This window comes from Colletes gigas, unplaced genomic scaffold, assembly GCF_013123115.1.
Source record: "Colletes gigas isolate AHSC1104 unplaced genomic scaffold, ASM1312311v1 Colletes_gigas_Sc00073, whole genome shotgun sequence".
Classification (NCBI taxonomy): Eukaryota; Metazoa; Arthropoda; class Insecta; order Hymenoptera; family Colletidae; genus Colletes; species Colletes gigas.
In genome coordinates, this window is record NW_025106702.1 from 140,954 (window position 1) to 166,885 (window position 25,932).

General features: G+C 37.0%; 1 protein-coding gene across 1 annotated transcript; it reads right to left on the bottom strand.

Moving 5' to 3' along the window:
* Positions 1 to 21,598: 21,598 nt before the first annotated feature.
* Positions 21,599 to 22,839, bottom strand: LOC122403774 (jerky protein homolog-like). The gene is made up of 2 exons (XM_043407505.1): positions 22,177 to 22,839; positions 21,599 to 22,108 (listed from the first exon to the last, which is right to left on the bottom strand). Exons 1-2 carry the CDS (start codon positions 22,837 to 22,839, stop codon positions 21,599 to 21,601), a joined length of 1,173 nt encoding a protein of 390 aa, XP_043263440.1.
* Positions 22,840 to 25,932: the final 3,093 nt, after the last annotated feature.

Here is a 25,932-nt window from a genome sequence, read left to right on the forward strand (position 1 = left end):
AACGGGATACGGCGATGTAGGAGAATATAATAGAACTGATTTCACCAATAAAATGTAACTTCTGCGGCCTGTACACGTTCCTTTATTGTTCGAAGTAGAGACCTTGTCAACAGTTTGAGAGGTCACACATAACTGACTACCGGTCGCTCACCGGAATTCGGGAGCCGTTACCAAATGTCCTCTCAGTGCGGAGAGAGAGGGGCCCTGTATACAGTTAGGAAGAAAAGTATTGGCACACCTGACTCTTTATTATAGGAACGCATATAAATCAAAGAAAAAACACAGGATTAGATTAATTTTTTTTATCAATTATAACTATTAAGTTTATAGTTTGAGAATATTACAAATATATTTATACTAATTAATTGCAAAACAAAAAAGAATGATAAAATGCACATTAATGGCAGTTTTCAATGAAACAAAAGTATTGGCACATTGAAATAAAATGCTTTTGTCTAGGATCTAGAATGAAATTTTTATAAGGTTGGTACATTGTTCCTTCTCGGGAAACCCCCTGATTTCGATAGCATTTATTTGTTTTCTCGTTATTCAATTGTTTACAAAATCTAACGTGAAAACGTGCAAAATGGAGCGCAAAGGCAAAGAAACGACTGTTGCTGAGCGAAAAATTATTTTACATTTGTTTAATGAGGGGCATTCATACTCGTCTATAGGAAATATAGTTAATAGAAGTCGTTTTACCATTAGAAGTATTATTAAACGGTTTTCTAACACAGAAAATTTTGTAAGTGCTCCGCGATGTGGTCGACCTGAAAAATTGAGTGCACGAGAAAAGAGAAAAATTATTAATATTGTAAAAGGAAAACCATCTAGTTCTGCGTCAGAAATAGCGGCAAATATAAACGAAAGTTTTAATAAAGAAGTACATAAAATAACTATTCGACGAATATTAAACAAGGTAGGATACCGATCGCGAGTTGCTAGACGAAAGCCTACTATAAGTAAAATTAATCAAGAAAAAAGATTAAAGTTTGCAAATGATTACATTAATAAAGAAAACGAGTTTTGGGATACAGTGCTCTTTTCTGATGAGTCTAAATTTAATATTTTTCAAAATGATGGACGCACTTTAGTTTGGAGACAATCTAATACCGAACTAGACCCAAAGAACATTCAGAACACTGTTAAACACGGGGGTGGTGGAGTGATGGTCTGGGGTTGCATGAGCTCAAGTGGAGTCGGTGAGCTTGTTTTTATTGATAATATAATGGACAAATATGTCTATTTAGATATCTTAAAAAATAATCTAAAAAAAAGCGTGGAAAAATTAAATCTTGGGAGACAATATGTCTTTCAACAGGACAATGACCCCAAGCATACCGCTTATTTGGTACGGCAATGGATAGTTTTTAATACCCCACATTCCTTACCAACCCCACCGCAATCCCCAGATTTAAACCCGATCGAACATCTCTGGGCTCATTTAGGAAAATGTATTAAAAAACATAATATAACAAATAGACAACGATTGAAAGAAATATTGATGACAGAATGGAATAAAATAAGTCCCGAAATTACAAAAAAACTAGTGCATTCCATGCCAAATAGATTGAAAGCCGTTATAAACAATAAGGGATTACACACGAAATATTAAATTATATAAAATACATAATAATATACCATCTATTTGTAAGCGTGCCAATACTTTTGTTCCATTAAAAACTGCCATTAATGTGCATTTTATTATTCTTTTTTATTTTGTAATAAATTAGTATAAATAAATTTATAACATTCTCAAACTATAAACCTAATAGTTGTAATTACTAAAAAGAATTAACCTAACTCTGTGTTTTTTCTTTGATTTATATGCGTTTCTATAATGAAGAGTCAGGTGTGCCAATACTTTTGTTCCTAACTGTACATCAGAGCAACACATCAAAACAAAGATTCAAAACCAACGGTTTAACGCTTACACTATTTCAATTTTCTTTATTGATAATATCAGAAGTGGGAAAGATTTCAGCCATTATTTCGAAAAATTTCATTATTCGATCATTAAAATCATATTGTCGACGGAAGAAGAATTCAGCTAAATAGCCTACATAATGTATTTGGTGAGATCCAAACTTCGGAATATTCGAACCTTTGACAGGAATGCGTTTAATAACGATACCAACGCAGAACTAGATTTAGCTTGACACATTGTACATTATTTGTCGTTGGTTGTCATGCCGACTAATACAAACAAGAGACAAAATCGACGATCGTGGACTGACGCAATACAGAGCCACAGACATGTAAGTACATATAGACAGAATTCATTGTAGTAGTAGCGATCTTTTTGAAGAAAAATCTCGGAAACTAAGGCCGAGCGGCGGTTATATGTATAGGAAAAAGTTGTTCAAAATGTTAATATCTACAACATATTCAAAAATCATCGAAATCGGTGAGACCCGACCTTTTCTAAATAATTACCAAAAGTAATAATATACGAACTTTAGCCTGGCCAGCCCGTTCTCCTGACATTAATATAATCGAAAACTGTTGGGCACAATTGGCCAGAGCTGTGTACGCTAAAGGGAAACAATTTCAAACTGTTAAGGAATTAAAGGAATGTATAATACAAAAGTGGAATACAATAACTCGAAAGTATATAAAAAAGCTATACAAATCCATCCCAAAACGTTTGCTCCAGATCGTACACAATAAAGTAGGACACACGAAGTATTAGAAGTAACATTAGCGAAGTATATTCTACGTTATAGCAAAGTGTGCTATCATTCTGTTGCACCTATTTTACGTTACTTTATAATATCATTAAATAAAAGCTTTCGTTGTTTTTGTCAATCGACTAAAATGATTTGTTATACTCATTAAACACTCTAAACATACACAGCATAATAAAATAATCTTTTAAAATTAAGGAAATAGTATACTTTCAAGGTGTGCTATCATTTTGTCGCATACTGTATACCCCTGGTCCCGATCGTCCTTTGGTTTTCCTTCGCGCCGGGTGCAAAAGTTCTCGGCGCGTGCCGTGGAACATTCTCGGTCCTTCGAGGATCGAGAATATTCCGCGACACGTGCAGTAGATCGATTTTGCACCCGGCCCGAATCGGTTGCACACGGCACCGTTTCTAATGGGCCTCAACAAATATAACAGAATTTAATAGAAATGCACTTGGAAACAAAGGATAATGCTAAGATTAAATACATGTAATGATTCAGACTCAGAAGATGAAACAGAAAATCAAATTGAAACAGAAGAAAATATTGAAGCTTTAAAAGAAAATGAAGATTCCTCGTCTATTGATGCAGTAAAAGATCAAGCAATAGAAGAAGGTCAAACATGTTAAGAAATACCAAATGTAAGAAAATGTGATAGAAAAAAAGATTTCCAAAAACATATGATGAGTACGTTTTTCTAACATATGAAGAAGCAGTAAAATGTGTAGACAAAGAATTGTGGAAGAAAGCAATTGATAAAGAGAAACAATCGATTAGACAAAATAAAGTATGGAAACTTGTAGGTAAAGAAGAAGCAACGAATAAAAGAATTTTAAGTTCCAAATAGATATTCAAAACCAAAAGTAATGGAACGTATAAAACAAGACTTGTAGCAAAAGGATGCGAGCAAAAATATATAGATATAGTCCAGTTGTAAACATTAAAGTATTAAGGATAGTAATTGCATTGACAACGATAAAGGAAAGGCATATAGCAGTGTTTGATATTAAAACTGTGTTTTTGTATAGAGATTTGAAAAAAGAGTTGTACTTAAGCGTACCAGAAGGCTTTATAGAAAATCCAAACAGGATTTGCAAATTGCAGAAGGCCATATATGGTCTCAAACAAGCTCCAGTGGCCTGGAATTTGAAATTCACCCTGAGAGAAATGAATTTGAGATTTACATCTCTGGAATCATGTGTCTCTGTAAACGAATCGAAAACATTGACACTCGCCTTAGATATGATAATTGTAGATGATGGATCAACTATGGTAAAGAACAAGAGGGAGATGATCTATTTTTTAGGAAAATTAGGTGAGAAATTTTAAATTAATACTGATATTAATCTACAATAATTTTTAAGAATTAATCTTGATTGGGAAAAGGATAGTCTTAAATGAAATCAGTGGAATTATACCAAAGATATTCTGGAAGAATATGGAATGTTAGATTCAAAGAGTGCAGATACTTTAAATGACACACACGACTTCAATGAAGAAAAAGAGGCAAGTCAGACTAATTTCCCATATAGACAATGTGTGGGAAATTTATTCTACTTGAGCAACAGAATCACACCAGGTTTGGCATATGCTGTAAATCAAATCAGCAGATATGTAGTAAGATATGTAGTATAAAATAATTGTAATTTAGGAATACGATATCAAGTAGACGATTTTCATAGTGATGAAATAAAGTTACACCATTATTGTAATTCAGATTGCACCAGAGATTTGCAAATTTAAAAAAGTACCATAGGTTACATTGTTTTTCTTGCTGATAGACCCATAAGTTGGTGCAATAGAAAACAACCAATTGTTAATTTATCAAGCATTGAAATGGAATTTGTTACTGCCGTAGAATGTATGAAAGAGATTTTATATGCAAAAACATTGATAGAGGAACTAATGAATGTAAAAGTAACAGCTAAATTAAAGATAGATAGTCAAAGCGTATTGCAGATTTTAAAAACGGGTTCTATTAATAAAAGAACTAAACATATAAACGATAGATATCATTTTCTGACAGAGAAATTTAAAGAAGGATTGTTAAAGTTAGAATATTGCCCATCAGCGGAACAATTAGCTGATGTTTTTACAAAACCGTTAGCTAGATTAAAATTTAACTTGTTCAAAGATAAATTATAATTGAATAAGTTTAATTTAATATGTGAATTGGAAAAATGCTATAATTAGGGGAGCATGTTCAGAAAAACACATTTATTGTTTCCAGTTTGTAATTATAAGCATTTTAAATTAAGTTGGCAAGACTGTCGCATATGTAATGTGCAGGTGCGTGAGGAGATATACATGATTATATGAATGTAGAGGGAGCATTATGAATTAGAAGAAGTCAGATAGCGAACCTAACACGTGACAGCAACACAATTTGAAGCAATACACAATATTGAACTAACCAATAATACAGTTGAGCAAGACAATATAATCCAAAGTGTACAAAATTACATAAATGATATCTGAAGTCCAATAGATCAGGGAAACCAAATACTGACCCCTCCAAATGACTTGATGAAAATAAGAAAGAAAGTAAATTCATATAAAGCCTCTAGACATGATAAAATGTAAAATACAGTACTTAAAAATTTCATAAAAAAAGCAATAGTTCAATTAACATACATTATAAATGGGATATTCAAATACATGTACTTTCCAAAGCATTGGAAAGAAACTAATATTACACCCATCTTTAAACTTGGAAAAAACAAAGCAAAACCAGGAAGTTACAGACCAACTGACTAATAACATTAAGCAAAATTACAGAAAAGATTATATTAGATAAATTTAAACACCATGGAGAATAAAATAGGTTAATCAAAGTTATACAAATTGGTTTCAGGAAAAAGCACGTTATTAACGATATAAGCCTAAGTTTTAATAAAAATAAAATTACAACATTATTATTATCAGACATACAGAATATTTTTGATGGGGTTTAGATACATGGTCTTATATAAAAGATGATAATGCAAAAATATCCACTCAACTAAGTAAAACTAATTCATTCCTATATGGTAGAAAGGAAATTCAAAATAATATATAACAATGCTAACTCCAACAAAAAGGAGATTAAAGCAGGTTTTACTCAGGGATTTGTATAAGAATCACAGCTAATTAAAATATATCTTAATGATATACCAAAATTTATAAAAACTAAAATTTTCTGATGATACCGCCATATACGCACAATCTTTTAATACAATAATTGTAATTACCTTTGCATTACAGGATTAATGCAATGATGTAGCAAAGGAAATACAAATACACATAAATAATCTAGAGAAATGTTACGATAAATGGAAAATAAATATAAACCCCGAAAAAACAGAAGTCATAATCTTTAGTAAAAAGAAAAAAACAGTAAAATATTTATGCCAATAATAACATACATATAACACAAATACATCACCAGTAAAGAATGTGAAATATCTTTGGATTCGCCTGGACTCTAAATTAATCTACCAAAACCGCATTGCAGAAACTCTGAGAAAAGCATAACCTATATTACAGAATTCTAGAAAAGTCTAACCTTGTTCTAAATTTACGATCGCACTGCAATTCTGCAGGGCTCACACCTGTAGTGCAGAGTAGTGACGATCTTCGGTGAAATATAAATTTAACGAACACATTAAGCTTATCGTTATCCCGTCTTAATAATTTTAATTTTTCTTTAAACGTTCTCACCGCATTTTCAGCCGCAACGTTTAGTGCCGGGTGATACGCCGCCGTACTCTGGTTTATTAAATCATTACCATATTTATATAATTTTGTGTTTTGATGTTATTTATCCCATGTTTGATCATGAATTCAATAAATAGTTTTGTATAAACAGTTGGACCATTATCCATAGCTTCAAAGGTAAATCTTACGTGCAAAAATATTCTTTAAAAAACCAAATCGTTGTTTCTGCAGTAATATTTTTCATTTCTTTAATATTAATCCATTTAGAAAATACATCAATAATTATTAAATACATTACCCCCTCTATTGAATCTGAAGAAATCCGCGTGAAGCCGTTGTCTAGTCAATCCCACGTGTGCGATGCTGATTTCCTTGGATTATTTGTATTTTTTAGACACACCTCACATGTTTCACAGACATTCTCCATCACTGTCTAATACTGAATAATCGTATAATGCCCTTCATACGCGCGATTCCTATGTGCGAACTATGCAATTCGTGTAATAATTCTTTGCACAAGGAGTCCGAAATTACGATTCTGTGTCCCCCCACAACAAAACAGAGTTGCCAGACGGGGTACCGGCTGCACACTATGCTAACTCACGCGCAGTGTGGCCAGATCTGGCATAATTGAGTGCATCGAAATCGACAACAGTGACGACGAACTTCCTTAGCGTCTAATGGAGTGGTGGGGATAGCAGACATATACTACCGCACGAGCCACGTGTACGTGAGCTCGGCGCTTGCGCACAACTTCGGGAAATCGATAAAGAACGTTAGTGTGAGCCTTTCCTTCTTGCTCTTGTAAAAGACAAAACAACTGAAATACGACATCGCGATAAGTGGCATACGATTCCAAGCCTCGACTGTCCCAGCATTTTTACTTTCCGACCTATGTAAGGTATAAGGAAGTTTATAAAGTATCATAAAGGAAAAAAAATTTCGAAATTTTTTTTTAGCGGAAATACACGTTTTAGGACCCCCTCATCATATTGTGACTACTACAAAAAAACATATTTTTTTTTGTTCCTATACTTTTGACATGATTGCATCTAAACGGCTGAACGAATTTCAATGAAACTTAACATTTAAGTTTTATGTTCTCGTTTCAACGTCTCATTAGATTTTGAGCGTGATCAGCTCCCATATAATGATGATTATACGTCTGTAGTTTTATAATTATTTCGATACATATACATCATTTGTAACAAATTTTTAAAGCGATTTATATAAATCTTAAGAAGGATTAAGATCAAATATACTTTTCTCCTATCTTTTCTAGAAAGGAAAAATTAAACGAAATCTTATGCATTGCATACCTACCTAAACCACATTAAAAACGTATTCCACAAATATTTTAGAATAATGTTGTTCAAAGCAGTCTTACTCGTAAAGGGTTAATTAAGGGTTAATTAAAATGAAAAACCACTCTTAGCCAGTACCGTGCACTCTACAGAAATAGATTACTACTGACTTTTCCCACTATGTTTTTTAATAACCGTGTCAAATTGTTACACACAATCAAATGTTATATATTTGACTTAACTTTACATAACAAAATAATTGTAACGATAGGTAAAACAATAACGTGCACGCTACCGTTCAATGGAAACCACGGGAAGGTGGTGGTCACTTCCATCAGGAAGGAAATGTAAAAAATTGTTATTTCTTTGTAACATTATCACATGCCGTATATTAAAATGTTTTTATTAATGTAATGAAATTACAATATAATGAAAAACTAACTCGTGAATGCATTAATTTTTATTAATATACACACGAGCCATAAAAATGGAAAAATGATATAATTGTTTACATTTCCAAAGGATGGGATGTCGGGATAGGACGTTTGCGATTAAGCTGGCACGTTATGTCGTGCATTGTTGCTCTTACGGTACCGTGACGTAAGTGTAACAAGGCGCGACATTCTACGTCATAGCCACACTATCTACAGCAAGCAATTTCACTAACTAAAAATATACGGCAAAATATAAGCAAATAAATGAAGAAAAAAAATGATAGTTAGAGCAAGCAGAATAGTATTTACAGCAAGCGAAATACGTAAAAAAAGTAACAACGCGAGACAAATTGAACGACTATTTACATATTAGCGATGTCCAAAAAAAAATATTTTGGACATCACTAACAAGACTGCGGTTGCAGTGTAAGCGCTTTCGCGTGACGTTATGGCACATACATGCATCACACCTTGTTGCGCCTACGTCGCGGTACCGTTGACGTAACAAGACCAGTCTACCGCGACGTCGCATGAAAACGTTTATACTGTCATTGCAGCCTAATAGTACGCATTTACTAAAGAGCTTTTCTCTGGAAAGAAAAATCTCTCTAGAGAAAAGCTCTGTAGTAAATCGGTACCTTAATTTTCGTCATATGACGTAGCGGGAAAATTCTCAAAGTTATTGTCATATGTTGCGTTTAATCTTAAATTACACTTTTGCTTCTTAGCAAATCTATGATATAAATTTTTGGAATACAATAGAGCTAGATGATCGTCATCTACCTCCATGGGTTGAGAGTTTTCCCTCTGCGCCTTTAACGAAGATTTTACAACGCAAATAGAGTTGACGCTGGCCGAAGAAAGTTTATTCCGTTTCTTTGTTTTTATGTCAGGTAACATGGAAAACAATCTTTCTGCATCGGCATTGGAATTTGGAAGTGATCTAATTGTATTTACTAATTTCATCAATTCAGGAAATTTAATTTTATAGTCCAAATTTCGCGTTAATAAAATTGTTTTCCAGAAACCATCGAATTTCATCTCGATAAGCGTCTGTCTACTTTTCGTTGTAAATTCCAAAGGCAATACTGACCATTCTGTTTGCAGTCCTTCTTCGTCGAAACCGCCGAATTTCTTAGCGATTAAGAGAACATTTCTGAAGGAAATGTCTCTATTTGTATCATTTAATATAAAAGTGGGTTCAAAAACATACAAGTTGCTAAGAAATTCGTCATCGATTGCCAATCGATGAAGAATTTCATTTGCAGCTGTAATATAAAACATTAAACAATTTTTCCTTACGGTTTCTACGATGTCGGACTTGCCTTCTGCATTCAGTTGATGCAGAAAATTAAGACACTCTGTTCCTAAATTTATACTATTAAATGGGAGTTGATTTTCGACTACAGAAAAACTCATCATTCTGACTAAATCCATGTGTTTCAAAAGCTGCGGTTTCAGAAAATTGCGTAATATATCGCATAAAAGTTCTGCCGCAGTCTTTTGAAGCAAATGAATTCTTGTCTCTTGAGTTTGAAAGAAAATGCTAGATTTATAAAAAAAATTCAAGAGCGTAATTTAGAAAATAAAGATATGCTTTGGCCTCTGGATTTTGCATCGAGATTAACAGACGTTCCCCGGACTCTGATTTCTCGCTTATTGTCAATTCTTGCAAAAAAAGCAATACAGAGTCCCAATTCTCTAAAAGTGTAACTACGGATGTATAATGCGATAACCATCGCGTAGAACACAATTTAAAAATTTTTTTGTCGGTTGTTTGAAAACATTGCTGAAATTCGCGGAATATAGCCAAACGTTTGGGACTACTGTATATGAAAGTTGCTACTTTTCGTAACAACTCCTCGCATATGTCTGGAATGGTATTGCACGCTTCGCGCACTACCATTGCAGACAGATGACACGGACAGCGGACAGTCAAAAATTTGTCCCTGCATTTTGTTGCAAGCTTTGTCATAAAGGACGAGTGTCGCCCTGTCATGACAGCAGCAGCGTTGTCACATGACAACGCGACAATATTTTCGAACGGAATTTCTCTTTCTATCATGGCAATTTCAAATGTTTTAAATAAATTATCTGCGCCACAATTTCTGGCATCAAGATGTAATAATTCTACCAATTCCGTTCGAACATCCAAAGTCTCGGGTGCAACATAACGAACAAGAAACGTCATCCATTTCTCGTTGGTCGAGTTGGATGTTTCGTCAATATAAATAGAAAATTTAGTGTTTTGTAAAACACTAGAAATACATTTTGTTTCTAAAGGATACAAAACGTTTGATATAATATTTGAACACTTTGTTCGACCGAACGACATATGTTTCAAGACATCAGGATCTTGCCCAATGTCTTTGAAAACTTCAAGAATCGTCTCTGCGGTTCGATACGGAATATTTGTTTCGGCTATTAATTTGGCTAATTTGATTTCCGCGGATTTTATCCTTTCATCCAACGACAGAGGCGATTCTTCGGATTGCGTCGTAAAATTATTATTCAAATTGTCTGCGTCATCGTTACTCTTTTTATAATTCTCAATGTGACACTGAGAATCTGCATGATTATAAATCGTCGATAATCGACATGAAAATTGTTTGTTGCAAACCGAACAGGACCATGAATAAGGGTCGCCGTCGACTTTATGCAACCATGGCTTGAAATAATCATTCTCAAGCCATTGAGGCATAAAAGTCCTTTTAGAAGTACTATTTTTTTTATGACACCCAGATTCTCCGTGTCTATACACGTTTGAGGAACCGCAAGAATAAGACTTATTGCATAAAGTACAATAAAAACGACTTCTATCATGGGGTACTGCACGTATCCATGATTTAAATCTATGATCATTTATCCATGAAGATAAAAAACCGCGCTTACACTTATTCTTCGATTTCACAACCGTTTCCATGATATAAAAGCAGAAAAGCGAAAGAACAGAAAATTACAGAATACCTACGCGAAAGCTTTTTTTCAATTTAAATGTCTCAGAATGACCTACGGCACGTACCTTTAAATTTCTCCTGATGTTCGTCCTCGTCGACCGAATTCAACTGACTCAAGAGAAACAGCAGTGGCTTGAGCACGTGGCGATAGGTTTTTAAAAGGCAATAATTAGAAATAAAGTTCTATTGAATGAATAGCAGTATATAGACGTCAATTTAATATATTTCATTTTGCAGAAATGAATTCAGAGGGGAATCAAAAAAAAAGGAAAGAAGAATATAGACGTTCTAATATATGGCATGTGATAATGTTACAAAGAAATAACAATTTTTTACATTTCCCTCCTGATGGAAGTGACCACCACCTTCCCGTGGTTTCCATTGAACGGTAGCGTGCACGTTATTGTTTTACCTATCGTTACAATTATTTTGTTATGTAAAGTTAAGTCAAATATATAACATTTGATTGTGTGTAACAATTTGATACGGTTATTAAAAAACATAGTGGGAAAAGTCAGTAGTAATCTATTTCTGTAGAGTGCACGGTACTGGCTAAGAGTGGTTTTTCATTTTAATTAACCCTTAATTAACCCTTTACGAGTAAGACTGCTTTGAACAACATTATTCTAAAATATTTGTGGAATACGTTTTTAATGTGGTTTAGGTAGGTATGCAATGCATAAGATTTCGTTTAATTTTTCCTTTCTAGAAAAGATAGGAGAAAAGTATATTTGATCTTAATCCTTCTTAAGATTTATATAAATCGCTTTAAAAATTTGTTACAAATGATGTATATGTATCGAAATAATTATAAAACTAAAAACGTATAATCATCACTATATGGGAACTGATCACGCTTAAAATATAATGAGACCTAAAACTTAAATGTTAAGTTTCATTGAAATTCATTCAGCCGTTTAGACGCAATCATGTCAATAGCATAGGAACAAAAAAAAAATATGTTTTTTTGTAGTAGTCACAATATGATGAGGGGGTCCTAAAACGTGTATTTCCGCTAAAAAAAAATTTCGAAATATTTATTTCGTTATTGAAATTCACTTAGTCGTTTAATGCATTCATGTTAATAGCATAGGAATAAAAAAAAATATCGTTTTTTTCAATAGTCACAATATGATCAGGGGGTCCCAAAACGCGTATTTCCGCTAAAAAAAAATTTCAAAATTTTTTTTCATTATGATACTTTATTTTCCTTATACCTTACATATAGGTCGGAAAGTAAAAATGCTGGGGCAGTCGAGACTTGGAATCGTATGCCGATTAACGCGAGGTCGTATTTCAGCTGTTTCTCTTTTACAAGAGCAAGAAGGAAAGGCTTACACTAGCGTTCTTTATCGATTTACCGAAGTTGTGCGAAGTGCCGAGCTCACGTACACGTGGCTCGTGCGGTAGTGTATGCCTGCTATCCCCACCATTCCGTTAGACGCTAAGGAAGTTCGTCGTCACTGTTGTCGATTTCGATGCACTCAATTATGCCCGATCTGGCCACACTGCGCGTACTTACGTGAACTCGTACTACGAGCTCGTAGAGTTTCGGAGAGTCGACAAAGCCGAACTAACACTCGCCCTCTTTCTCGATTCTCCGAAGCTGCCCGAAGTGAGCACGGATGTACTTCGGAACAGTGTGACCAGATTTGGCATAATTGAGTGCATCGACGTCGACACTAGAAACGACGAATTCCTTAGCGTCTAACGGAGAGGTGCGGATAGCAGGCATATGCTACCGCACGAGCCACGCGAACGTGAGCTCGGCACTTCGCACAACTTCGGGAAATCGATAAAGAACGTTTGTTTGAGTCTTTCCTTCTTGCTCTTGTAACAGCTGAAATACGAACTCGCGATAATCGGTATACGATTCCAAGTCTCGACTGTCCCAGCATTTTTACTTTCCGAGCTATGTAAGGTATAAGGAAAGTACCATAACGAAAAAAAATGTTCAAAATATTTTAGCGAAAATACACGTTTTAAGTCCCCCTGATCGTATAGTGAATATTAAAAAAAAAAAAATTTTTTTTCTGCATCTATTTATGCATGTACATGCGTATGCTATTAACATGATTGCGTCTTAATGTAGTCTTGCGTTTTAATGTTGTGTCTTATAGTTTTATAATTATTTCGATATATATACATTATATGTAAAAATTTTTTAAAACGATTTATATAAATCTTAAGAAGGATTACGATCAGATAAACTTTTCTTCTATCTTTTTTAGAAAGGAAAAATTAAACGAAATCTTACCTAAAACAACATTAAAATACCTACATAAACAACATTAAAATTGTATTCCACATATATTTTAGAATAATGTTGTTCAAAGCAGTCTCACTCGTAAAGGGTTAATTAAGAAACAAATATTTAGAAATTGAATTAAGTAAAATTTATTAAAATGAAAACTCACTCTTAACCAGTACCGTGCACGTTGTCACAATCTTCAGTAATAAATATTTTCTAAATATATGATCTAAATAGGAGAATTAATTGCTACAGAAATAGATATTTCCCGATATACTTTTCAATAACCGTATCAATTTGTTACACAAAATCAAATGTTATATATTTGACTTGAGTTTACATAACAAAATAATTGAAATATTGGAAAAACAATAACGAGCACGTTACCGTTTAATGGAAATCTGATAGATTTCAATTTCCCTCCTTCCATTAGGATGTAGAAAATCGTTATTTATTTGTAACATTACCACACGCCGTAAATTAAAACGTCCACACTCGTCTTGCCTTTTTTCTTATTCCCCACTAAATTCATTTCTGTAAAATGGAATACATTAAATTGACTGCTATTCACGCAATAGAATTTTATTTTTAATTATTGCCCTTTGAAAACCTACGGAGACTAGGCTATGTATGTATGTTTACGCCTCTTGTTTCTCCATCCTCGTCGTTTCTACGACCCAGCGACCCACGAACAAAATACTGTCGTCAACCTGCATGAGTCACTGCTGTAACAGCAGATTGAAAAAATAGAGACAAAGTTTTGTTAGGCAGACGCGTGAAACAGGAATTGAGAATAAGTAAATACGCCGGGTATTCGTATATGACTTTTATTCTGCTTTCCCCTCAGGCGTCGGAAAAACGACTGTGTTCTGAGCTTGTCCCTTGCTTTCTTGTCAGCATTCTCCCATAGCTAGGGGTGAGAGTGTTGGCAGGTGAAGGCTAGATGCGCTCCCGTACGGACACCCGGCCTGGGGCTACGCCTTTTCCTCCACGCCTTACATTCGGTCGTTCTGCATTTTTGCTCGTCCCTGAGCAGGTAACCTACGTTGATTTCTAAAACACAGGAAGACACAGACCATTAAAGCACAGACCTGTCAGTCATCAAAGCTTAACCCTTAGAGGTTCTATAAGAATAACTGTTATATAACAAGGACTTCCTTCGGCCTTGTTATAGCGTGCCGTATGCGGGCGATGCCGAACGCATCATCCCCCTCCGCTGGGCCCACCATCGACAGTTCTGTGGCCGAATGGAAGTCTACCTGTACCCTGTGGTTGTGTAGAGCCCTCACAGATACCGTCCTTGTATCTTGTCCCGTTTGTGCCAATTCTCCCCAGAAATGATAAGCCGCTCTTGTCATTTCCGCTAAATTCCAGATAAGGTTCCCCGTGTCAGCCACTCCAGAAATGACAAACCATCTCTGTCACTTCTGTCAGCCTCCAGGCACTGACCTTAGTATCTGTTAATGGTCGTCATGGTGTGACCTCCATCACCGACTCCTCACGGTGCCATGACGCGTCGTCCTTGCCGTGTCCCTTGAAATCCTGTTTGTCGATTTGAACTTGGTACCTGCCACTGCAGGCTCGACCTTGCTACGGCGAGTGCCCGGTTGACATTCAACTCCATCCACCCGCTGTTGTGCGCTTTTTCCAACTTGTACCTGTATACCTGAAATGTTTCGAACTACCTCCAAAGGAGTTTCCATATTCTGCCAGATACTTGCACCAGTTTTACCTTCCGAATTCCGTGTCCCATGACCTCGTTATTCGACAGACGCCACCCACGGCTTCATACGGTCGGCCGCCGCAACCGACTCTTAACTTGATGGTTAAGTTCGCTTCACGCAATTTGGCCAAAACGAGATGGAGGCGTTCCAATCCCTCGGCAATAGTTTTCGACGGAATTATTATGTCATCGATGTACGGAAAGGCAATCGCGTTCCGTAACGGTCCCAGCACCGTATTTATAGGCCGTTGGAAAACAGCTGGTGCATTGGCAAGCCCAAAATCTCTGTGCTGCGCCGGCTGGCATCCAAGTTCAGGGCCCAAACTGGGGCCCCGTAGAGGGCAATTGAACGCACCACCTCCACGTAGAGGCGGCGGACTCCAACATCGGGTCCCCCGATATTCGGGAGAAAGCGGCCTAGAGCGGCAGCCGCTAGAGGGCCAAGCGGTTGAAATGGTCGACGAAGCGCCACCGGATGTCGAGTATCAGGCCCCGATACTTCATCTGGGCTTTCACCTCAACGTAGGCTGTTCCAACTCGGATCCGCAGTTCGGCCGGTGGCACTCCACGGGGGCCAATTCTTTGAAAGTACATGGTCTTCGTTTTCTGGGGCGCCACGTCTAGGCCCAGCCAGCGAATTTTGGCGACGACGGTGGCCACCATCACCTCTGCAACGCGTGCTGTCCCTCTCCAGTCTGATCCGCTGACGAGCATCAGCGTGTCATCGGCATAACACGCCAGCGTTACGTCAGCGGGTAGAGGAGCCCGCAGTGCTGAGTCGTACCCGATGTTCCATAGCAGGCGTCCTTGAACCGACCCTTGCGGAACACCGCGTACGACCCCCCTCCGCATGATTACTTCATCCCGGCCGGTGCAACCTGTCGCTAAGGTAGGACTCGACTATTCTTTTCAGGTATGGGGGCACACGATGTAGTGCCCCCATAATCGCCTCCCAGGGCAGGGTGTTAAAGGCATTGACGATATCTAAAGATATCGCCAGAACCACCCTACCCTGGGAGATGGTCCCCTGAGAGAGGAAGCGGACCCGCTCGATGGCATCGAGCGTGGACCATCCCTCTCTAAAGCCGAATTGACAAGGGGCCAAGTCGGGCCCTACCGTGGACAGGTGGTTGATAAGGCGGGCAGCCACTATGCGTTCAAAGAGCTTGCCCGCCTCATCCAACAGACACACCGGCCGGTACGTACTTGCAGGCCTTCCCACCTTCTGGAGAAGGACCAACCTCGCCGCTTTCCAGGGTGAGGGGAAGATCCCTCGTCGGAGGCAACCGCTGAGCAGCCTCCCGAACCGCGGGCTCAAGACGCCAAGAGCAGAGGCCAACACCTGGCCGGGCACGCCGTCGGGACCTGGAGCAACCCTCCGAGCCCACATCCGATGAATGGCCCCCCATCTCCCCGGGGGTGACCTCCAGTTCCTGGGACCAGATGGTAGGGTCCCAGGGGTTTCGAGGAGGTGGTACCCCGTCCCGGTTAGACCCCGGGAACAGGGTTGATACTACCTCCCCTAACAACTGGAGGTCGAGGGTCTTCGTTAGACACTTGGAAAAGGGAGGACCGTAATGCCAAGGGTGCCCTCACGACCCTGGTTTTCTGTCATGGTACAGAATTGTATTGGCTTTTGCCGCGAACATTCACAAAATACAGTTTTAAGTAAATCCACCCCGTGTTGATTTTATTAAGACTCCCGACCGCTATCCTGACCGTAATAGCATCTTTGTTACACTTTATACCATGAAGTGAGAATGTAAAGACAAGTTATTTCGGTATTGGTTAAAACCAGGTAAATAATACAATCACAATTAATATTGCTAATTTTCGGTTTCTAGTTATTAAGTATGTATCTAGTTTTCAAACTTTTTTTTTAAACGTGCTTTGTACGAAAAACAGAAAAATAAATTAACAATTATATTACAATAATGTGATTGTTGTTAATAACATCATAAAGTTATTTCGCTGCCTTTGTTTCTCTAAAAGTTATTGTTCGTACACTCCATTGGAGTGGGATTGCCGGTCAGGAAGGCGCAAATAAGTGCACGGCAGTTATGCTCGGTCTTCCTGCTGGTCAAATATTTATTTGCAAGAATACAGTCCACGATACACAAAGAACACCGGCACACACAAATAGTACGGGCAAAAGCGGTCGTCGCAGACAACTTCCGCGTAGCCTCGGAGTCGTGGGAGAGGTCTCAAGGAATACTCTCGACCGAATCGAAGGAATACTCGAGTAGTGGCTCGGATACCGGCAAACGCTTTCTTTACTCGCAAAGGTGCTTGAGCAACGTAATTAGCAGCAATAATCTAACGGTACCGCGACGCGCGGCCTTTTAAAGATATCAGCGTGGGAGGTCAGAGTGGGGCGCAATTACTCGCAATTTGAGTTTCGAATCTCGAGCAAATGGCTCGGTGAGGACAGGTCGCGTAACAACGCTTACTAATGGCCACAGGTGTTTATCGTTTTTGCACCATTTGCTGTGCAGCTAGCTTGCGTGGATGCTTTTGTTACCCGGCAACGGTCACCAACCGCCTTCCGAATTTTGTATCTCACAAATCGTTCGAACAGTTATTGAAGAGTAATCGAAAAGAATTCGATTCAAATCTCTGTTGCTTAACAATTCACATTCTAAAAAAATGATGAGTTTGTGTTGATAACGTAGGTAACGATTTTATTAAATTGCACAATCTCGCATGGGAAGTAATTAAGTTATATATTTTTTAGCTTATTGTTTCTGTGGCTGCAAACCGTTTTCATTGCCATTTCGACGTATTCGTTAATGAACGGGATCGCTTGTTCGATAAGTACTATTTCCGTAGGTGACATTTTTGGCAATCCGTAATTATTTTCCACCCCGCCTGGACCGAAATGTAGCTCGTTGGTAAAAAATCGACAACCTGCTATCACGTTCGATCTCACATAAGCATAGTTAACGATGTTCGTAAATCCGCTAAGCCCACCGGCAAGCGTGAGAACTAGTTTAGCAGCAGCTGTTCCAGCAGACAATGTCGGCCCTCTGGATTCGATGTTTGCCATTTCTTTACCCGAGCCGCGAAAAGATTGTAACATTGAATTGTAATTCTATTCGAATAAAAAAATTAAAAAAAATCAATCTCATTACTTAATTTACACAGCTCGTATCATTGCATTTTCAATTGCTTGTAAGATTAATGCCATTATTGTTATTGCAATGGCCAATTTATTTGGTACTGTCAAGTAGTCAAAGTATCCCATGAATAGTATTACAAGTTGTTGTCTCGAAAGGAACTAAAAATCAGGGCCACGCTCACTTTTCTTATTTCGTCTACTTTATACCAGAACCATGAAACGCAAATACATGGTTCTGACACAAAGGGGATGATTTTATAGAGTAGAATTTTTTATTGAAGCTCCAATACAGGACTAATAAATTTATGGTACACGGTTGAATTCAAAATAAATTTCACTTTTTGTGCAAGATCCCCTCATACTTTAAAGAAAAAGATACAAATATTTATATTCTTTAATAATTATGGCTTCTATTATCTTTAATAAAGATAATGGAAACGTACTTCTTTGAGAAAATCTTTTATACTTTTCCTCTTAAAATACTTTATATGAGTCGACGTGTCGATATGATTTGCATCCAAAACTGCACTAGCCATGGAATTGTGTGCATCTACCATGTGGTACTGGTTGTCATAGATTTGAAGTGAGTGATATTTTGTATGAGAGATGAGTGTGACACGAGTGAATGGTCTAAATAGTTTGTATACTTTATGATTGAAGAGGGAACGAAAGAGCGACGTGTGTGAAACTGGTCACTTGTAAGCGAGCATTGAGAGTGAGAAGACGTGTGAGGCAAATCATTGTTATTGTATCGATTTCTTGTAAAATAGTTTTTTACCAACGTCATATAATTATAATAAATACGTTCTAAACATCCACCCACATACCAGATGCACGCGTTTTATCATTCGTAATTGTTTTAAAAGAACAACTGTGTAAATCGATGCCTCGCCTTTTACAATTATACAGACTTTGTATGTCACCTTTGCGATCTGGTAAGAAGCAATCCTAATCCTTGAATTCGGATTTCTTCGCGTTATTAGATTCGACATCCTTTTTTGAGTTTTGGTCATTTTCATTGCACTTTTTGCCTGTGACTTTTCCATTATCGGTTGGAATTTTTGAAATGTTTCGACGACAACGCAATATACATTTCTTGAGGAATTTTAGGAGGCATCGTTCTATTCCAATCATGTTCGATCATTTACCATGCGATACGAGTCATTGACGATAATTTTTTTAAGTTACGATATTAGCTAATAAAAATATCTAATGAACAATTGAACGACTTTGTATAAATAAAACATATTACACAAATTTATACAAATGATAGTGATAACAATTTTTTTAATTTTATTTTTATTTCATTGTTGGTTCTTTGAAGTATGTTTTTTTTTAGTTATTGTTTTTTGGTGAGTTGTTGAATCTAGGGCTATGTGGTCGTAAACGCTTGTTGATTTAAAATTCTCCGTTACTTTCGGCTCGTTCGAGACCCATTGGCGTAACTCGACCCCGCAGTCAGATCAATGAGTTGGTCGCGTAGTTCGCAAGTTTCGTCAATGGTATCCGCCCCGGTTAGTAAATTGTCGACATAAAAGTCCTTCAGGAGGCTTTTCGCGGCTAATGGGAATTGTTCGCCGTCGTCGACTGCTAATTGTTGGAGCGTTCGGGTTGCAAGGAACGGTGCGGATGCTGTGCCATACGTCACCGTGTTCAACTGGTATGTTTTTATGGGACTATTCGCGTTATCGCGCCATAGAATTTTTTGATATTTTCGGTCGTCGGGATGTGCGTCGATTTGTCGGTACATTTTTGTGATGTCCGCAGTCATTACGTATTTGTGCAGTCTGAATCGTAAAATGATGGTAAAAAAAACGTTAGTACTATTGTAAGGTGATCAAGTAAAGCGAAGCGTATCCTAAATGGCCGCCTCTTTGCCCGAAACGCCGACGGTAAACTCGGAATCGTCACCACCGACTCCAGAAATCAAGAAAGCCGAAATTTCCGATGTAGGCCCAGCAATTAACATCACGGTAGGTACAATTATCGACTTGATAGGTCAGCTGAAACTAGTTTCGTGACAAAAACTTAACCTAGCTATACCAATACCGGACCTTCCGCTAACTAGCATTGCGGAGAAAGGAGAAGTCATATTGGCGCATAAAGATAGACAATTACCGGATATGGTATGATGCTCCCAATGATAACCGCTATGTGCTATTCACACATGAGAGTTTGATATCCTTTAATGATATTGATGGCTATATAAAAGCAGTTGTGAATGATGCTCTATCAGAAATCGAGAAAGCGAACAGTTATTTGACGGAACCACCCCGAATTGGCATCGCTAACGAGTTATGCTATAACCCAGAAATGTTAGGTTTGCCTTATTCAGAGACGTGTAAATACGGAATTTTAGATGACAAAATGCGTGCTACCATTCGCAATCTCTGTAAACAAGTGGACTATGGTGCTAATGAACCGGCCCAAGTTCTGTTAACCAGTTAAGTGTGTTTGACGACTATATCCGTCATAGAAGAATGGCAGAACTTTGTGTTATGACGGCTATATCCGTCATGCGTAAAATTTTGTTACAATTTGATATTTAAATTGTAATTCTGGCGAAAACTAAATTATATTCGTTTTTAATATGTTTAGAATGTTTAGGGGTCAGGACGAAATGAAATAAACTAATGAAAATTATAGAGTATTTTCTCTATATAAGCTCAGAACTCGTCCACGATATAAACAAATATCGTATCCCCTCTACTTATCCCCACTGCGTACCGTTAGAACCCAGCATTCGCTGTACCGGCGAGTGTGCCTTCCTATGGGCGGTTCCCCAAGATAGCGGCGCGCTTGATGGTCGGTCGTCGAAGATTGTCAAACGATACGGGTTCAAATTACTAAAGCAACACTAGTGAAATAATACAAATTTTTTATTTTTCCTTTTCTTGTTTTGAAACTTTTAACATGTCTGTGACAGTTTCCTGATTTAACTAAGATCAAGTACAACACAATTTTTATTATTGTTTTTCATAAATTATAATATACATTTCTCCTTTCGTTAAAGTGTAATCCTCATCTGAAAAAAGAAATTGTAATTACATAATTTTCGATTACACTTTAAGTATTATGTATAGCATATATATATATATATATATATATATGTATGTATATGTATAATTAATACTAAATTATACTTTATCTTACCCAAAATTGAAAATTTAAGGAGATCAATGTGCATTTGTGTTGACCGTCGTAATCGAGGTTTGTATTGTTGCAGTCGCTCAAAAATGTATTTTAATTCGTCTCTTTCATGTCTATTGAAAATCTGATTTTCTGCTCCTTCAACGTCCCCGTCTTCAACCCTATCTTCGTCCTCGTTTTCAACCCTATCTTCGTCCTCGTCTTGGTCTCCGTCTTCATCCTTGTCCCCGTGTTCTGCAGGATTTTTCTTCTCCTCTTCGCTACACATTTGCAATAATTACTCGGCTTCTTCTTTACTGACATTATCTTCGGATATTAAAGAAATTAATTCTTGCATTACTCCTAATGCTCTTTCCTCTTCTTCGAAAGTGGTTCTTTTAATAATTTTATTCCACGCATTTCTTATATTGTCGGTTGTTATTTCTTTCCACGACTCTGCAATCATCTCAATGCAATCTCTTATGGAATATATTTTATAAAATTCATTAATGCCTCTCGTGCAATCAATCACTCTCTGCATCAATCTACGACGAAAACTACGTTTCGTCTTTTCAATTACTCCTTGGTCCATTGGTTGAATTAAACATGTAGTATTGGCTGGTAAATATTTAATTCTAAAATTTCGGTCAGTATCAGCCGTCACTTTATGACCAGCGCAATTATCAAGTAATAAAATTACTGGTCCATTAATACCATTTTTTATGTGGTAGTCCCTCACACTTGGTTTGAAGTGATTTTCATACCAATTTGCAAACAAACTTTGGTCCATCCATGCATTGCGTTGCATCTTGAATATCACGGGAAGTTTATTCATAATATTTTTAAAGCCCTTGGCTTTTTAAATTTGTATATTACGAGGGGCATAATTTTATGCGTCCCCGTGGCATTTGAGCATAACGCAATTGTCACTCTTTCCTTCCGTAATTTATATCCATTTACAGATGCTTCATTTCCACCTGCAAGTGTTTTTGTTGGCAAAGCTTTCCACAATAAACCACTTTCATCCATATTATAAATGCAGTCTAAATTTATATTTTCTTCTACAATAAACTTATTAAAGTCTTGTACAAATACATTTGCACCGTCCTCATCAGCGCTGGCTTTTTCACCACAAACATGGACAAGCCTTATATTATGGCGTTCTTTAAATTTTGAGAGCCAGCCTCTACTCACTTTAAAATCGGAAGATATTGCCAAAGTGTTCTTCAGTTCTATGGCTTTTTGCAGAAGAATCGTGTCCGAAAGGATATCGCCGAGTGTTCTTCTTTCAGTGAACCACGCAAGTAAATGTTGCTCCAATTCTTCGTACATTGGCTTCCTAAACCTTTGCCGCTTAGCGCGTCGCTTGTTCTCTTCTGCAAAACGACCAATTATTGCAGAATTGTTTTTTATACGACGAATTGTCGTAGGATGCACGTTAAATTTTGCAGCAACACTTGTAAGGGGTAACGTTTCCAAATCTTTTAACGCGTCCAGCCGTTGTTGCACAGTCAAACTGACTCTCCTTTTAGTTGCCATCCTTTTATTTTAAATTCTCTTAAATGAATCACTAAACTAACTAAATTAAACTAAGTATCAAGGCAGTAATAATTAATAAAAAATTGTAAATAAACTAAGTCTAATTAAAAGTAACTAAAATTTAAGCGAATGTAATTAAAATAAACGAAATGGAAACAAAAAGAAACTATATTTAATTGAAATTAACTAAAACTACACTGAATATAATTATAATAATTAAAAAAAGACACAAAATACACAAACAAGAACTATATGTAATTTAAAATTGAAGGATAAGAAAAACTAAAATTCTGAGCGCACTTTAACTGTCGAAACTCTGGGTCTGAACTGAGACGTGCTTGCAGTTTTCAAACGATTGACCCTCGGAACCTTACAGTCCTTCTTTTTCTATTTTTCTCTGTCTATCTCTTTTCCACACAATTTGAAATTTGCTTACTACTTTATATTTAAATATTTCTATTTGATACTATAGCCGAAATAATTAAAATCACCTTAATTATTCATACGTCATAAAAAAATCAGAATAATTGCAGATTTTATTACTTTCTTCTGAATCTGCCACTAGGAACAATTGTTTTATTTTGCATACGCCTGTTACGGATAACAAATTATAATGTTTGCTTCAACCAAAGATGATGGAATTTCATAAGAAACTCAAACATTAAAAGAAAATTGTACTGCATGTTTAATTGACCTATTATTTATTTGCTGAAATCGTGAGACAACTCAGAGTAAAATAAGTTGGTTAAACAGTTCAAATTCGCAAGTTGTATCTTTTTGAGTCATATCACTATTGCAGTAAACGAGCGATACATACATATATGTACTGAAGTTATGACACGATTTAACTAGTACATATACAATATTAAATCAACAACGAAATTTATCTTTATTTTTGTTCTTCCTTTTTTCGAACTTCATCAACATATTCGTGACACTTTTCTGATTAAAATGACACCAAATACGATATACAATTTAGGTCCTATTTACTAACGCAATAAGAAATCAAAGGCATGCATCGCTCAAGTGACTCCACGTCGGCTGTATCGAAACACAGACGATGTTTACGCGAGCCTATACAGAATCAGTATTTCATTCTGCGACCTCTACCAAGAGAGGTGGAGGTCAGAATTAGAACACCGATTTCGTATAGGCTCGCATAAACATCGGTTCTTTTCTATACTCGCCGCCTCCAGTAGGCGTCAACAAAGTATCAAGAATCGTTTCTCGTCCACGATATAGCCGAGCGTTGAGCCCCGAGAGCGTCGCTTCTATAGAGACAATACGTAATTTGAGTTTGATTTCTAACTTCCTGAGAGCTAACTCGTAAGCACTGCAGTAACACTGGATCTTTGATTATCCCGATTTTCATCTTGACGTGTCATAACCAAAAAAACAAAGTATATTAGATTCTCCATCTGCGATGATGTCCGCGCTGTCTAAACTCTTTTTTTTACCGGTTAGTTTTCGGAGAATTGGATGTTCGCGTTGCATGGCGGCACACCTGAAGTGCAGGCCGCGATTAGAAGCCCCCACTTAGGTTTACGAGCAGCCGCGATATCCGTTCATTGGCTCCTACGCGTGCCACCGCCCCGCCGCTAATATAGATAACAGGAATGTAAACCTGTTCCCATTTGCTTTCTTGTCTTTTGTATTGTATTGTTGTTTGCGGCGTTGACTACTTGCTCATTTGCCGTCTTGTCTTTTGTCATTTGATTTTTGATATCTCGAAGCGACGTAAAGTGCAATGTAAGTATTTCAAGTGCCTAATTATCATAAAGTTATCCAGAAAAGTTTCGTAAACCACTATTTTTTTTATTCTTAGCATATTTTATCCCCAAAATGGGTGATTCCTCCAGTGACGATGACATTATTAGACCTGTACTAAAGCGACAACGGTTGCATATATTTTCGTCTTCTGAGGATGTTAGCGATGAAAGCACCGAGTCTGATAGTGAAACTGACCGCAATGAATCCGATGACACCTATTCGGAAGACAATGAAAGCGACAAAGAAAATGAAGATCCAAATGTGTGAAAAAGTACAGGCGGCAACAGAGAACCATTTGAATTTCTTGCTAATCATGGTCAAAATGAAATTGTACCAAGAAGATTGCGATTCAAGTGTTCATTTTATATAGAACAATATTTAGACGATAATCTTATCAACCTTATAGTGAAAGAAACAAATTTATATGCGGATCAATTTTTGCAAAGTCACCCGAACCTAAAGCCGCGATCAAGAATGAGAAAATGGTATCCAACAACTAATAATGAAATTAGATGTTTTATCGCGATGTTGGTTTTGCAAGGTATTGTAAAGAAGCCAGCACTCCAGATGTACTTTTCGAAAAGGGAAACCATTAGTACACCGTTCTTTGCCAAAATTTTCTCTGTGGACCGATTTTTGCTATTATGCAAATTTCTACATTTTGAAAATAACGAACACCACAATAATATGCAATCGAAAAAGCTTTGGAAAATTAAAACTGTTTTGGAATATGTAGTAGATAAATGTAAATCTTTGTATACTCCAAAAATGGATATCTGCATTGATGAATCGTTGCTAATGTGGAAAGGGCGGTTATCATGGAAGCAATATATACCTTCAAAAAGAAGTCGGTTTGGCATAAAATTTTTCGAGCTATGCGAGAGTGAATCGAGTTATATCTGGAATTTTTATATATATTGTAAGCGTTAAACCGTTTACTGCGAATCTTTATGTTTATCGACGTGCCCGCTAAGTTGCGGGAATATACAGACCGCACTTCTCTCCCCGCGCTGAGAGAGGACATTCCGTTGTAACGGCTCCCGAATTTTCGGGAGCCGAGGACAGTCGTGTAGAACGTTCCGACCAAGTATATTCTTCTCACCACTACTATTTTCAATACACGAGCTACCCATGATTTACTATCATTTTATTCATTTTTCCAACGTTGCCACCTCCCATTCGACCACTTTTGGGCATATTCGGCCACAATATACAGGAAAAGAAACCGATTATGGTCCACAGTATTCAGAATTTAACATTTCAGCTCGTATTGTCCTTCATTTATGTGATGAACTTTTAGAACGTGGATTTAGACTTTATTTA

Coding starts and splice junctions, on each gene's coding strand:
- LOC122403774 (XM_043407505.1), bottom strand. CDS start 22,839: ATGGCAACTAAAAGGAGAGTCAGTTTGACTGTGCAACAACGGCTGGAC. Junction 22,109..22,176: donor CGCATAAAATTATGCCCCTC/GTAATATACAAA, acceptor GTGATATTCAAG/ATGCAACGCAATGCATGGAT.